Source organism: Danio rerio, chromosome 2 (genome assembly GCF_049306965.1).
Source record: "Danio rerio strain Tuebingen ecotype United States chromosome 2, GRCz12tu, whole genome shotgun sequence".
NCBI lineage: Eukaryota > Metazoa > Chordata > Actinopteri > Cypriniformes > Danionidae > Danio > Danio rerio.
The window spans coordinates 3,625,526-3,642,500 of record NC_133177.1 but is presented as its reverse complement, the minus strand read 5'-3'; the positions used below and the strand labels follow the sequence as shown (position 1 = coordinate 3,642,500).

Genomic DNA, 16,975 nt, shown 5'->3' with positions numbered 1-16,975 from the left:
CTTGTTATTTTAATTAGTATTGATTGTGTTCAGCACTTTAGGCAAGGTTGTGTGCTATATGAACAGACAAACAAACAAACTAACTAACTAACTAACTAACTAACTAACTAACTAACTAACTAACTAACTAACTAACTAACTAACTAACTAACTAACTAACTATCTAGCCAGCCAACCAACCAACCACCTAACAAACTAACTAACTAACTAACTAACTAACTAACTAACTAACTAACTAACTAACTAACTAACTAACTAACTAACTATCTAGCCAGCCAACCAACCAACCACCTAACTAACTAACAAACTAACTAACTAACTAACTAACTAACTAACTAACTAACTAACTAACTAACTAACTAACTAACCAACCAACCAACCAACCAACCAACCAACCAACCAACCAACCAGCCAGCCAGCCAGCCAGCCAGCCAGCCAACCACCTAACTAACTAACCAACCAGCCAGCCAACCAACCAACCAACCACCTAACTAACTAACTAACCAACCAGCCAGCCAACCAACCAACCAACCAACCAACCAACCAACCAACCAACCAACCACTTAACTAACTAACTAACCAACCAACCAGCCAGCCAACCAACAAACCACCTAACTAACTAACCAACCAGCCAACCAACCAACCAACCAACCACTTAACTAACTAACCAACCAGCCAGCCAGCCAGCCAAACTGGCTGCTCTGTCCCTCTCTGTTCCTCTGTCAAGTACAAAGTTTTTTTTTCACCGCTCTCTTCCCAAATCTATCTATCTATCTATCTATCTATCTATCTATCTATCTATCTATCTATCTATCTATCTATCTATCTATCTATCTATCTATCTATCTATCTATCTATCTATCTATCTATCTATCTATCTATCTATCTATCTACAGTATCTATATCTATATATTTATCTACAGTATCTATCTATCTATCTATCTATCTATCTATCTATCTATCTATCTATCTATCTATCTATCTATCTATCTATCTATCTATCTATCTATCTATCTATCTATCTATCTACCTACAGTATCTATCTATCTATCTATCTATCTATCTATCTATCTATCTATCTATCTATCTATCTATCTATCTATCTATCTATCTATCTATCTATCTATCTATCTATCTATCTATTTATCTATCTATCTACAGTATCTATATCTATCTATCTATCTACAGTATCTATCTATCTATCTATCTATCTATCTATCTATCTATCTATCTATCTATCTATCTATCTATCTATCTATCTATCTATCTATCTATCTACCTACAGTATCTATCTATCTATCTATCTATCTATCTATCTATCTATCTATCTATCTATCTATCTATCTATCTATCTATCATCTATCTATCTATCTATCTACCTACAGTATCTATCTATCTATCTATCTATCTATCTATCTATCTATCTATCTATCTATCTATCTATCTATCTATCTATCTATCTATCTATCTAGACATTCTTTCCCTAGCTCAGGCAAACACTGTCTTTGTCACCCCACCCCAAAGCCCCAACTAGCCCACTTTCACCCAATGTATTCGGCTGAAGTCCCATCAGGCCCTGGATGTTACACCCCATTCACACAGGGCGTCAGCTTTAACGCTTCCCATTCACTTTGAATGGCTGACGTCAGGCGCTGCCGAACTGCATTGCGGATCCGTCGGCGCCGCTTCAGAGGCGTTTCTCGCTGCAGAAGTTGGGACTTGCTCAACTTTTCAAGCGCCGATGGAAGCATCAGCCAATCAGATCGCTGTATGCAAATACACCAGCTCAGACAGTGGCCAATTGCTGACTACTTTCATTGGCTGTCAAGCATTGCCGCTGAAGCCCCGTGTGAATGGCATGCTTGCTTTAGGCTTGACAATGGAAATAAAATTAATGCGACCACTTAGGGCTAGCCTAAAAGTTTTTCTTCCACTGATATAACTCTGTGGACTGAATGTTGAAAACATTCCTAGTGCTGCTTTAAGTTCATTTTATGCGTAGTGTTGCAGTATGTTTGTATGTATAGGCTATTTCTTGCAGTAAGAATACTAACATCTATGTACTAGTATCTTTGTAAGTGTACTACTTGAATACCACTTAGGACTATGTTGGGCCACTTTTAAATGGGTAACAATAGTAAATAGTAATCTAATGATTTGAATTTATACTAGTAGTTTACTTTGAAAGCTCATTTGTGATGCACGATAATGATCAACACAGAATTTGGACTCGGCATTTAACCCAATCAGGTGCACACTTATACACCTAACAACATCTTTGGTGTATCTTTACCTTTATCGGCTGGTTGGTTGCACACACTGAAGGTACAGCACATATATCTGTCTTTAAACACCATGCAAAAGATAATTTTGTATATATAAATGTATATACTCAGTGGGTGCATGCTTACTGTTGAATTTATTACTGGGAAATATTCATTCACTCTATTCTTTTATTAATAAGTATAAGATTGGAAGGTAATTCACCAAAACAAAGAAACAGGCACTAAAGAAAGACAAAAGAACAGACCTTAAAGTCTTTATTTATTTATATATTGTCTGCAAATATTCAGTATATATATATATATATATATATATTGTATTTGTTTTGTTATGTTGCTATGCATGTTGTATGGCATGCATGCATAGATAAAGACAGTAAATATAAGCTCTTGGAACATTCAGGTTATGAGATATAGCAAAACCACCACTAACCACAAAACCATTCACAGTAGTTAGGCAGACAGTATTTAAACAACCTTTTCTCAAGCAGTCTCACAATTTAAATGGACAGGAAATGCAAAAGCATGTTAGTTTAAAAAGCAGCACCAAAAACAGACTATTGTATTTTAAGTATTATCAAAATGTTAAAGTATGAGACCATAGAAGACAAAAACAGTGTTTTTAAATTCTAGGTCTGTATCTGAACTGGATGTCTCGATCTGGGTGCATGGAGCCAAAACCCCATCGTCTGATATCAATATCTGGAATCTGTTCATTTGGATTTGTCAGCTCAAAGTCAAAGTAGGACAGCATGAGAAAGACAAACTGCTTCAGCTCATTTGTGGCAAAGAATCTTCCCGGGCACATTGTGGTTCCAGCTCCCCAGGGCATGCTGTAATACTTGAGCTTCTTTCCATCCTTGTAGAAATCAGTCTTTCTGCTTCCATCTGCATTGAGAAACCGGTCATACTTGAAGGTGAGGGGATCCGGGTGAACTTCGGGATCTATATGAACTAAGTAGGGGAAAACCGACACTCTGTCACCCTCACGGATCTTGTACTCTTGTCCGTTTGCCATAATAATGGTCATATCCTGCACAACACCTCTGGTAAGGAGAGGAACGGTTGTCAAACGGAGAGTCTCTTCCACTGCACTGTCTAGGATGGGAGTTTTCAGGAGCATATCCCTGCTCAGGTCTATCAGTGGGCCTCCTGGTTTCACCTCCTGCCCTGCTTCTTTGAGAATCTCCTCAACCTCCTTCCTAACAGCGCTCATAGCCTCGGGGTGCTTCATCAGATACAAGAGCAGCCAGAATGCAGAAGGACCCGTGTTTCCCTGAGACGCCCACAGAAGCAGAAACATGAATCTGTCCTGCATGAACTCCTGCATGTCGAGCTCGGCTCTCACCTGCTGCTGATCTGAAATCCAGCCGCTGATGTTGTCTTTGACTCTCATCTTCTGCACTGACAGTGTGCTCCAGAAGAGCCTTTTCAAACGCTCTGCCTCCATCTTCCCCCTGGGGCCCAGCACTCCATACGCCAGATTGGGAAACAGCTGGTCATATTTTCGGAATTCGCAGAAAAGGTCATTCGAATGCTGCAAGTCGATTTCTTTGGCTTTTTCTACAGACTCTTTTCCTGTGCCTTTGGGGGACTCATTACCAAACAGTGATAGATAACCTGCTCGAAAAACGATGTTGTAGCAGTACGCAAAAAGTCCGGATTCTTGCCACACTTTGCCATTCCCAGACCCAACGCTGTGGAGCATCAGATTCTGGAGGTTGTACATCATGGCTTGAGTCATGACCACCAGACCGTCTCCCATCAGATGTTTGGTGCTCGCTGTTTGCAGGAACTTGTGTTCGTTTTCCATGGGATGATAGCCAAATACTCTTTCCACCAACTGGTCTGAAAACTTTGTGAAGTCCAGCTTTGCTCTTGACTCTTTGACCACTGCGCCGAAAGACAGCGGATCTGTGATGAAAGTGAAGTAAAAGCCTCCGAGCTGCACTGTAAAAATATCTCCATGTTTTGCTTTCATTTTCTGAAGGAATTTGACTGTATCCTTCCTGAATTCCAGCACACAACCAAGCCAGGGAATCAGACCCTTTTCCAGTGGAGGTTCTCCAGTCCGTCTGCGGCGAAAACCCCCCAGAAGGTAAAGTGCACCTATGACAGAGAGTAATAGAGCAAGCAGGATTTGTACAAGGCTCTCCATCTTCTGACATTCATATGTCTCCTTTCTCTTCAGTCTTTCACCTCTCTTATCGTTCTGTCACCTCCCTTTTTATCAGCTGTTTTATGCCCCACCTCTTCCAGTAGTTTCAAGTTGCATTGGCTGTGTTTAAAATGGCATACTTGCTTAGTACTTATTGTCCAGAATACACTGGCTACTACATTCTTAAGCATAGTAGGTAAGGCAGAGGACACTGCAAAAAATGTGCATGACATGGCCTGCAATGAATATTAATACAGCATGTTATTGTACTACAACTGCAATTAGTTATTTATGAGACCCTACAATGTATTATAAAGAGAAATGCAAGATTGTTAATAGATTTAACCTCCTTAACTCCGATATGTTGGCAATTTTTTAACAACATCTAACATCTTAAATAATTTATTTAAGTAAATTTATATACATACATATATATATATATATATATATATATATATATATATATATATATATATACCAGAGGTCGCGTTAGACTTTCTCATTGTCTGTCATTTTGACGGAGAGGGCTGTAAAAATTCCGTCATAACCTATTATTGACCGTCAATTAATTCTCATATTTTCTAATCATTTTTTTATTCATATTTTTATAATTAAGTTGCACAACGAGCATATAGGCTAAAATATTCATTTATTTTTGTTTGACAAATGAACAAAAACTCATATCTGCCTACCTCATATCTTCCTCATGCGTTGACCTGAACTGGGTGCTGGCCTGTGCGTAATCGAACGCATCAAGAGAGACTGATGCAGAGGCAATTGTCATTAAATTCTGTGTCTTTGCCTCGGAAAGTCGACTTCTCATGACAGAGGCTTGTTCTGGAGGCTGAAGCCACGTTTTGCTGCCACACTGGAGAGTCCTTGCCAGAAGCGGCCCGGACTCTACAGACAGACTCGGGCCAGATATGGTTAGGAATCGGGCCTGTGCGTTACAGTCGCATCACAAACGCATGTGCGGGAGCGAGCTGCAGGCCATACTCTGCCCGGATAACACTCGCCGATGCCGAGTTGGAGCCAGAGACAATGAAGGGCAGCTGAGCTCGGGCCGATTACTTCCTGTTATCTAGCGCCACTTCAGCCAGCGTTTTGTAGTTAAGAAACATTTCTCCTAAGGAAGTGATCAGAAGTGCTGGATTTTCTGAATGTGGGATTTCCCGATTCTGCAAGCGCTCGTTTCACCGGGAAAAAATACTGCAGCATCCTTCAGCACCAGGGGCGCCGCTTCCCCCCTCTGCGATCAGTAGTGCATGAAGCTCACAGCGCACTCCAAACCACCTGACCTCCTTGTTGCCGCTTGGTTGGCCTGTAACAACAGCTGTTAGCGAACTGAGGATTTTGGTCTGTCTGTTCTTCATCGTCCACTGCATCACTTTCTCTTTTTTCTTTTTTCTGTTATTATTAATATCACAACTATTTGGCCGTTCAAAGAAACTTCTCGCACTCAGCTGCTGTGAGATTTTTGCAAGTGTACGCAGCGTTGACAAAGAGGAGATAAAACAAGGGCAATCGCCATCAGCTGGACAGGAGTGGGAATTACAGTTATCTACAAACTGCAATAGATCACCTCAGCATAATCCTTCAAAATGACGGATCACCTTCAGATTTTTCCGTCAATGACAGAAAATATTTGGTTAACGCGACCTCTGATATGTATATATATATATATATATATATATATATATATATATATATATATATATATATATATATATATATATATATATATATAATGTAAATTAATCAGATTCACCAAAAACCTACATTAGGTTAGTAACTTTTCTGTCTGATTTAAGATTTATGGGGTTCAGCCAATGGGGGATATGCCGAAGCATGCTAATAGGACTTTTAATTTGCCTGTAACCTGGGTTAATCAGTGTGGATCCTAATGCCCCAGTATAGTGAAGCGGACTCTATACTGCTCAGTGAGCGCCGTCTTTCAGATGAGATGTTAAACCGAGGTCCTGACTCTCTGTGGTCATTAAAAATCCCAGGATGTCCTTTGAAAAAGAGTGGGGGCTTCACCTTGGCATTACTGGTCAAATTTGCCTACTGGCCTCTGTCCATCATGGCCTCCTCACCGTCTTCATTATCATAATTGGCTTAATCAGTTTGTCTCCTCTCCACCAATCAGCTGGTGTGCGGTCTGGCGCAATATGGCTGCCATCGCGTCATCCAGGTGGATGCTGCACACTGGTGGTGGATGAAAAGATTACCCCCAAACATGTGTAAAGTGTCATATATTTTTTTTTTTGCGTTGTTGTGCGGAAAATTACCAGTAGATCAGCAGTTTCTGAAATACTCAGACCAGCCCGTTTGGCACCAACAACCATGCCACAATCAAAGTCACTTAAATCCCCTTTCTCCCCCATTCTGATGCTCGGTTTGAACTGCAGCAAATCCTCTTGACCATGTCTACATGCCTAATGTCACGGTTTGTGTGTTCTTTCTGTATGTTATGTGTCATGTCTTGTGTGTTGTCGTGTGTGAGGGTGTGTGCTTGTTTACCTTTTGTGCTGACGATGTGCTTTCGAATCAGCTGACTTAATCATCCTCCAGCTGATCCTTGTTTACTGACTATATATTTCAGCCTGTGGTTACTGCGTGTTATCAGTCCGTTGTTTGTCCATGTTCCCGTCTGTTGTTCCTCAGAATTCTTCGCAGTCTGTTTCGTCGGTTGACGTTGTGGCCTGTGGGCTCTCTTTTGTTTTGAACATTTCTTCGTCTCCGAAACATCCAGTTGTATCTTTTGATACATTCTTTCTGTTTTTAATTAAAGTAGTTGAAAATTGGATCCTCTCTGTGTAGTTTCGTGACACTTCAAGAATTCACACTTAGCTGATAATCAATAAAGCGTATTTGGCATCCCGGGAGAGAGCCCTGAGCTCGTAATATCCTCGAGCCCGGGGCTCCCTCCCGTTAGAAGGGCGAGAGGGGAATTCAAGGTCAGGTAGGTCTCGAGAACTCCCCTGCTTGTCGCCGTGAGAAGTGTAAACTCAGGTTGTATTGGGTGATAATTTGTTTTAGTCGATTGCTATGGTTTATGTTTTTGGACGGTGGGAGGAAAACCGGGGAAAACCCACGCGAACACGGGGAGAACATGTAAACTCCACACAGAAACACCAACCAGCCCGATGGGTTGGACTGGCGGTGTTCTTGCTGTGAGGCAACAGTGCTAGCCACTGGGCCACCGTGTCGCCCGATCAGAAAAAGAGGGAGGATGTAGGGGTGGAAACGGGCGGAGCTTCAAGACGAAGATTACTGGAGTGAAAAACTCAGGTTATTTATAATGCTTCCGTAATCATCTAATAGGGCTGATTACAGAGCTAACAAGGAGCCAGCCGTGTTGAATATAAGCACGTGATCCTCTCGAAATTAGTTTATGAATAAACCACACTTAATGCATTGAGTTGCTGCCATGTGATTGGCTGATTAGAATATATCTATGTATGTGTGTGTGTGTGTATATATATATATATATATATATATATATATATATATATATATATATATATATATATATATATACACACACACACAGTTATAGTCAGAATTATTAAGCCCCCGTGTTTATTTTTTCCCCCAATTTTGGATCATTTTACTGACTCGGATCTTTGAGTCTCGTTCATTGAGATGAACGAATCTTTTTGAGTCATTTCGTCATTTGGTTCAATTTGCCAAAATATTATTAAAATGTTACGAATTGCTTCCAAACACATCTACAACTAGCCCAAAACGTCGATCACACGACAAATAAGTCATAAATTGAATACTACGAAGGAGAAAACAATAATTCAAGGTTTACCTGCTCTTTTGTCTATGAAGGTATTGTCGTCTCTTTGCTCAGCTCACCTCTTCATGTTTTCAAATGTCAGTGGTTCGTTCACGTTACACTGACAGTCACATATAATCTTAACCAATGTATACAGTCTGAGCCGATAGGAGCCATGATGATTAGTTCCCCCTTTCAAGTCTTCTGGTTCTTGAGTCGTTCGTTCATCACGTGACAGAATGACTCAAATCAGAGGACTCGAGAGATGAACGGATCAATTCTTTTTCCGGCTCTAAACGCAAATGACTGGCTTCTGCCTTTCCGCGATGAGCGACTCAAAAGACTTGAAATGAACGATACCACCAGCACAAAAGTGCGCACGCACGGATGAACGAATCACTCCTTGAGAGGACTCGTAGTTACCGAGTCATATTGAAGATTCATTCAAAATAAACGAATCGTTCATGAACGACCCATCACTAGTCACGACTGCAATGAAATTGATAATCCTATTAAGCATTGCACTTTAGGTTACGTGTTATGCGCGTGCAATTTTTTCAAGGCAGTCTGATTGGTCAAATTTTTTTCTTTATTTGAAAACAATAAAATAAATAAATGAATAAACGTGGGTCAAAATACCACAAACTTACATGGATAACATGAATTATTAACATCTGGGCCAAATACTACATATTACATCTGGCATTCATTTTCTTTTTGGCTTAGTCCCTTTATTAATCCGGGGTCGCCACAGTGGAATGAACCACCAACTTATCTCGCACTTTTCACACAGCGGATGCCCTTCCAGCTGCAACCCATCTCTGCGAAACATCCATTCACACTCATACACTACGGACAATTTAGCCTGTATCAAATTCACCTGTACCGCATGTCTTTGGACTGTGGGGGAAACCGGAGCACCTGGAGGAAACCCACGTGAACGCGAAACGGGGCCAGAATTCTTTGATACCTGGGTGCACTTACAGGTCTGATGATTCTTGACACTTATCCAGATCTTTTCTCTCATATTTTACTTTCTTCTGTATCTTGTAGTTTTTTCCATTTGGCTTTAACCCTTAACCAGTGATTATGAATTATCAAATATAAATCAGGGATAGGCAACTATGGCCTTGAGGAGTTTTGCTTTGACTCTAATCATTGTGTTCTGCGTCCGTGCCGTGTCTCCTGTGCAGTACACAGTGTGCTCAGCTTGAAGTGCTGTACTTTATGTTTGCAAGTTTTCTTCCCACAATGTCGACAAAATGTTCTGCACCGTCAAAAGCACCTGCGGCAGCACCCGAAAGGCAGAGGAAGATGGGAACCATCGCACAAAAACTTGAAATTCTAGACATGCTAAAAGAAGGTAGAAGTTACACGGATGTTATTTTTTAGCTTATTTTTCTATGAAAGTTTGAATTTTAAGAGTGTTTAAATTTTAGGCAATTTTAGGAATTTAATTTTAGGGGGCTCAGCTCCTTTTAAGGTAAAACAAACAAACAAACAAACAAGCAAACAAACAAACAAACAAACAAATAAATAAATAAAAATATACAGCTGAAGTCAGAATTATTAGACCCCCTGGTTATTTTTATCCTCAATTTTTGTTTACCAGAGATTTTTTCAACACATTTCTAAACAGAATAGTTTTAATAACTCATCTCTAATCACTGATTTATTTTATCTTTGCCATGATGACAGTAAATAATATTTGACTAGATATTTTCAAGACACTTCTATACAGCTTAAAGTGACATTTTAAGGCTTAACTAGGTTAGAGTAACTAGGCAGGTTAGGGTAATTTGGCAAATTATTATATAATGGTGGTTTGTTCTGATAATATTGCTAATAATATTGTGCTTAAAATGTTTCATTAAAAATTAAAAGCTGCTTTTATTCAAGCCAAAATAAAACAAATAAGACTTTTTCAAGAAGAAAAAATATTATCAGACATACTGTGAAAATTTTCTTGCTCTGTTCAACATCATTTGGGAAATATAAAAAAAAATAAATAAATAAAGGGGGGCTAATAATTCTGACTTCAACTGTGTATATATATATATATATATATATATATATATATATATATATATATATATATATATATATATATATATATATATATATATACGTAGTTGGTGGAGGTGAGGGTTGGTCTCGATGTCCAGGCTTGCCTGGAGACATCTTGGGATTCCCCTGAAGGAGCTGGTGGAAGTGTCTGGAGAGAGGGAAGTTCAGATCGGCCCCAGATCAGCGGTTGATAATGGATAACTGATGGATGAATATATTCTGATTTCCGATAGATTCGATAATCCAGCCTGGGTGTTTCTTGTGATTTTATGCTATACTTACGGTGTTTAAAATTTACCTTGTTCAAAATCAATGCTATTCAGTTTGCCTGATTGAGACACAAATTAAAATGGATGACAAGTATGACATAAAGCACTACATCGAATGGCATTGTGCCATGCCACATCTTCAAATATGTAATAATACTACTAATAATAATGGCGAAGCAGTGGCGCAGTAGGTAGTGCTGTCGCCTCACAGCGAGAAGGTCGCTGGGTCGCTGGTTCGATCCTCAGCTCAGTTGGCATTTCTGTGTGGAGTTTGCATGTTCTCCCTGCATACGTGTGGGTGCTCTGGTTTCCCCCACAGTCCAAAGACATGCGGTACAGGTTGAATTGGGTAGGCTAAATTGTCCGTAGTGTATATATGTGTGTGTGTATGTGTTTCCCAGAGATGGGTTGCAGCTGGAAGGGCATCCGCTGTGTAAAGACTTGCTGGATAAATTGGTGGTTCATTCTGCTGTGGCGACCCTGGATTAATTAAGGGACTAAGCGGACAAGAAAATGAATGAATGAATAATAATAATAAATTTTATTTAAAGACGCATTTCGGGCAACTCAAGGACACATCAACAACAGCAATAAAACAACAAGAGGCTAAACATTGGCTAAATGCTCTGTTGCATCTGAAAGACGAGCAGAGGGAACAGACCAGTGGAGGGAGGAAGAAGACCGCAGGGTGCGAGAAGGAAGAGAAATGTGGATGAGGGCAGACTAATTTGGAGGGGCGAGATTGTGGATGGCTTTGAATGTTAACATCAAGATTTTAAAGTGAACAGGTAACCAATGAAGCTGCTGCAGGACAGGGGTGATGTGATGAGAAGAAGGGGTTTTGGTGATGATACGTGCAGCTGAGATCTGGACCAACTGAAGCTTATGAATATATAAGTATTTACAGTTGAAGTCAGAATTATTCACCCCCCTTTGAATTTTTTTCTTTTTTAAATATTTCTCAAATGATGTTGAACAGAGCAAGGAATTTTTCACAGTATGTCTGATAATATTTTTTCTTCTGGAGAAAGTCTTACTTGTTTTATCTCGGCTAGAATGAAAGCAGATTTTAATTTTTTAAACACCATTTTAAGGACAAAATTATCAGCCCCTTTTAAGCTATTTTTTTCAATAGTCTACAGAACAAACCATCATTATACAATAACTTGCCTAATTACAATAACCTGCCTAGTTCACCTAATTAACCTAGTTAAGCCTTTAAATGTCACTTCAAGCTGTATAGAAGTGTCTTGAAGAATATCTAGTCAAATATTATTTACTGTCATCATGGCAAAGATAAATAAATCAGTGATTAGAGATGAGCTATTAAAACTATTATGTTTAGAAATGTGTTGAAACAAACTTCTCTCCGTTAAACAGAAATTGGAAAATAAAATAATTCAGGGGGGCGAATAATTCTGACTTCAGCTGTATATAGATTTAGATGCAGTGTGGTCTGCTCAGATCTTGCGATGACCCACACGGCACTTCAACTTGTTTTACAGTTGAACAACTAAAAGAATACGTAGGTCTATTTAGCTGACTATATTCCATTCATTAATTTACGACACTGAAGAAAGTTACACACAGCATTTTCACTCTTTACAAGCTTTCTGGCAGGCTTCGAACACATTCCGTTCTTATGATCAAAATTGGTCACAAACTGTGCTTCCACTCCCAGGCAAAGAATGATTAATTCATGCTGGTATGTGTGAGTGGCACTAACCATGAAACCTTGAGTATCTGCATGGTTAAGGGGGAGTTAGGATCATTCTAAATGACCCACGCACTTTGGGGGGAACCCAAAAAAATAGGCGTTATTAATAATAAGAGCACCAGCAATTATGCAAATTGTCAATGTATTTAATGTTACAGATAATAATAATAATAATAATTCCTAACATTTATATAGCGCTTTTCTGGGCACTCAAAGCACTTTACACAATGGGGGGAATCTCCTCATCCACCACCAGTGTGCAGCATCCACCTGGCCATTTTGCGCCAGACCGCACACCACACACCAGCTGATTGGTGGAGAGGAGACATAGTGATGAAGCCAATTATGATATGGGGATGGTTAGGAGGCCATGATGGACCGAGGCCAATGGGCAAATTTGGCCAGGATTCCGGGGTTAAACCCCTACTCTTTTTCGAAGGATTTTTAATCACCACAGAGGTTTAACGTCTCATCGGAAAGACGGCGCTCACTGAGCAGTATAGAGTCCCCGTCACTATACTGGGGCATTAGGACCCACACAGACCACAGGTTGGGCGCCCCCTGCTGGCCTTACTAACACCACTTCCGGCAGCAACCTAGCTTTCCCATGTGGTCTCCGATCCAGGTACTGACCGGGCGCAGTGGGCGACCATGTGAGAGTTGCAGTTGCAGCTGCCGGCTATGAATCCAGAGTTACAAAAATATATCTAGAACTACAGGAATGTGTCAAGAGTTACATTCATTCATTCGTTTTTATCGACTTAATCCCTTTATCAGGGGTCGCCTCAGCGGAATGAACCACCTACTCTTCCAGCATATGGTTTACACAGCGGATACTTTTCCAGCTGCAACCCAGTAAAGGGAGACATCCATACACACTTATTTAAACATACACTAAAGCCAATTTTGCTTAGTGTGAACTCTAGATTTATTTTAAAAAGTAAACAAAAAAAAAAATATATATATATTACTTGTTCAAACTACTTCATTAAAATGAGCTGAAACAACACAATATTTTAGATTTCATTTGGACAACTTAATTTATTATGTTTAAAAGTATTAAGTTTACTTAATTGATTTGTGTTGGGTCAACATAAATTAATTATGTGGAACCTTACATTTTTGTTTACAGTGTAAGAGTAACTCAGACATCTCTTTCTTCCTTTATTTCTTTCTCTTTCAGAGCAGCACTTTGAGACAGGATAAGTTTAAAGCTTAGGAGACCGGTTATATTAAATTCTACAAATATTATTAATGCACTAAGATTTGTTGTAAGGTCGAGGCAGTGGCGCAGTAGGTAGTGCTGTCGCCTCACAGCAAGAAGGTCGCTGGTTCGAACCTCGGCTCAGTTGGCGTTTCTGTGTTTCTCAGTTGGAGTTTGCATGTTCTCCCTGCCTTCGCGTGCGTTTCCTCCGGGTGCTCTGGTTTCCCCCACAGTCCAAAAACATGTGGTACAGGTGAGTTGGGTAGGCTAAATTGTCCGTAGTGTGTGAATGTGTGTGGATGTTTCCCAGAGATGGATTGCAGCTGGAAGGGCATTCGCTTCGTAAAAACTTTCAGGATAAGTTGCTGGTTCATTCCGCTGTGGCGACCCCGGATTAATAAAGGGACTAAGCTGACAAGAAAATGAATGATTGAATGATATGTTGTTTCCAGAGCATTTCTTCATAACCCTATGAAAACACCCACTCAGAAAATATAGGACGTTGAGGACAACCTGAGAATGTTGATCTAGGAACGTTTTGTTATTTACATAACGAGAACATTCAGCACTTACCATTATTAAATCAGTCATGCTGATGACAAGTGGGTCATGTTGTGCAAATATCCGCATATTGAAACCCTCAGGTAAAAGGACACGGCATTAGAATCACTTGACTTTCCTGCACTCATGTGCTAAGCTGAACATCTAGTCAGATCAACCTCTCTCTTTCTTCGAAAGCTACAATAATGATTCAATATGCTGAATTGGGCACACATCGAAGTGGAACACACTGCAAAAACCAGCTTAATGGATGTCTTTGAAAAACAAATTGGGGTCACTCTGATGATTTTTCAGTCACAATTAAGACCTCAGTATACTTCAAATGAAATTGAAAAAGGAACTGAGAGGATTTCATTTAGAAACAAATCTAGCACAACATTATTCTTGAGTAATTTCGGCTATTCAAAACAACTCACCAAAGTGAACTTTTTGGGAGAGTTTGCTTGGTTCCTAAACATCTTTGAGATACTTTTGGTGATGATTACACAATCATTGGGTGTGTCAATGAGCCCTGTTTTCTTTAAAGGGCCATGAAACCCCCTAGTTTCAGCAGGGTGTTTTCACACCTCTACTTTGGAAAAAGCCAGAAAAGTGGGCGTGTCCAGCTCTGTTTAGGGGGGAGTGTCGGAGGAATAAAAGAGGCACGGTGTGGGAGTGTCTATTTGGGCACGCGACTGTGTTTACATGGACATCTGTAGTCGAATTATTTGCCAAATTATTAAATGGTGGACTTTAACTGTCTTTCATTCAGAGAATTCATTCATGCCCCTCGCGACAAACGAGATATTTGATTCGAGGAACTGCTCTAAGCGTGTATTTTTCATGCAATGTTTGATACCACACGGCGAATGAGAGAAAAAAAAACTCAGCATTTCCCGGAAACTTAGATGCACATGGCAGGTAGCGTCAGAAAGCCGCGTGTGTTACTCCGGTCCCAAAATGCGGTAGAAATCCTACACGAGGTTAAAATTTGGTTGTGGTGCTAACATGTTTACACTCGGTGCAATAGTTTGTTTGATACGAACAAACTGAATAAACAAAGAGCACTGGTCGCTCACTTACCAAATCTGTAGAGACAGGACAATCACCAGCAACTAGAGCCGCGTCTTTATTAAGAGGAGACTACAAGCGAATCCGGATTTCAGCGTTTGCAGATGAGAACAGCTCTCAGGTAAACAATAATCCTCCTTAGACACGTAAGTTATTGTTGTCGCGCGTCGCGTACACTGTTAATCCACACGTGAGTCTGAGCTCTCACAGAGAGAAAATGAAAACGAAACTTAACTGCAGCAAACTATAAAAGCAACACTTCACGCTTGTTTTGCCAACACAACGTGGCGTCTCTGTCGTCTAAACACTGTGACAGTAATGAATATTAATGAAGTTGCACAATAGAGCGCGCTGATTGGTTTGAACCAAGCCTTACTCATGCATTAATGCAACACACTGTAAGACGTAATAAGACTCACTCAGGCACAGACGTCCAGTCTGCACGCTGGAATACTCGCTATTATGTCATGACCGTGACGCAGCTTCAAAAATTCGCTTCAAACCGGATGTATGAATTTGCTTGAAATAACGCAAAAACAACCAATTTACACTTTTAAGTGAAATATAGGTGTCCTAATAGTGTTTTTAGCAGTGTGGGACACATATACGACTGTCAACAGCTCAAACTCATGTGTTTTGGTGCTTCGTGACCCTTTAACATGCTTCATATCATGTCCGCTATCGCCACTGGTTTGCATGGTTCAGGATCTGAAAAGCTACTCATCTATGAATTTGCTCTTCAGTGTTTGGACTCTCAGTAATGATTTTAAACCACACTGAACTGAGCTAAACTGAACTGAACTTAAACACTAAAAACTGAACTACCCTGATCCAGTTACTATGACCATTTATGTGAAGCTGCTTTGACACAATCTACATTGTAAAAGCGCTATACTAATAAAGCTGAATTGAATTGAATTGAATGCTTCATATCGTGTGGGGGAAACCAAAGCACCCGGAGAAAACCCACACAAACATGGGGAGAACATGCAGAAATGTCAACTGGCCCAGCCAGGACTTGAACCAGCCACATTCTTGCTGTGAGGCAGAGGAAGATATAGGAGTAGATACACAAGGTATCAATTGAGGACTGATAACTAGGACAGTGAGGTGGTCCCGAACCCCTGAGCCACTGTGAATCAGGTGTGAGCTGAAGAAGGGGATGTTGGGGCTTTGTTGAAGTGAGATCAGAAGAGCAGGCTTTCCCCCATCTCACTGTGACCTGTAGCTCGAGGAGGGCTGGATCAATAATGGCGGTGTGAAGCTAGTGTGTCCCTCACAGTCCTCAACTTGTTTTACTGTAATGATGGAAGGTTTTCCAGGACCGAGATGGGTGACCCCTGTTCTAATACATCAGGGGTCACCAATCTCGTTCCTGGAGGTCCGGTGCCCTGCAGGGTTTAGCTCCAACTTGCCTCAACACACCTGCCTGGGTGTTTCAAGTATACCTAAGACCTTGATTAGCTTGTTCGGGTGTTTGATTAGGGTTGGAGCTAAAATCTGCAGGACACCGGACCTCCAGGAACAAGTTTGGTGATCCCTGTAATACATCATTTGGAAGGTTTAGTTTCCTAATGTTGCCTTGTGGTATATTATCTGCTCCAGACATAGCATGAAGTTAAGACTTGCATGCGGTTGAAACAGTTTCTGAAATGAGAAAAATGTAGGACTGTGCAGGATTTTGTCCTTTGGGAATTGATTAAGTTGCTGGAAGTTAGCTAACAATCTTAGCACTGCTAACAAAAAAGAATATTTGAATGGCAGCTTGCCATCAGTTGTAGAGGTATACAGTCCACTGGATTAATAGTTGTTAAAAGTAAATATTAGAGTGTTTTAGTAGCTATAGTAAAGTCTATTATGCTCTAATACACACTCAGTCT

At 40.3% G+C, this 16,975-nt stretch overlaps 1 protein-coding gene across 1 annotated transcript; it reads right to left on the bottom strand.

Annotated features, from left to right (window-relative positions):
• Positions 1-2,527: 2,527 nt before the first annotated feature.
• On the bottom strand, positions 2,528-4,478 carry cyp8b1.3 (cytochrome P450 family 8 subfamily B member 1, tandem duplicate 3). The gene has a single exon (NM_001004587.2). The coding sequence runs from the start codon at positions 4,438-4,440 to the stop codon at positions 2,905-2,907; it is 1,536 nt and encodes a 511-aa protein (NP_001004587.2). The 5' UTR covers positions 4,441-4,478; the 3' UTR covers positions 2,528-2,904.
• Positions 4,479-16,975: the final 12,497 nt, after the last annotated feature.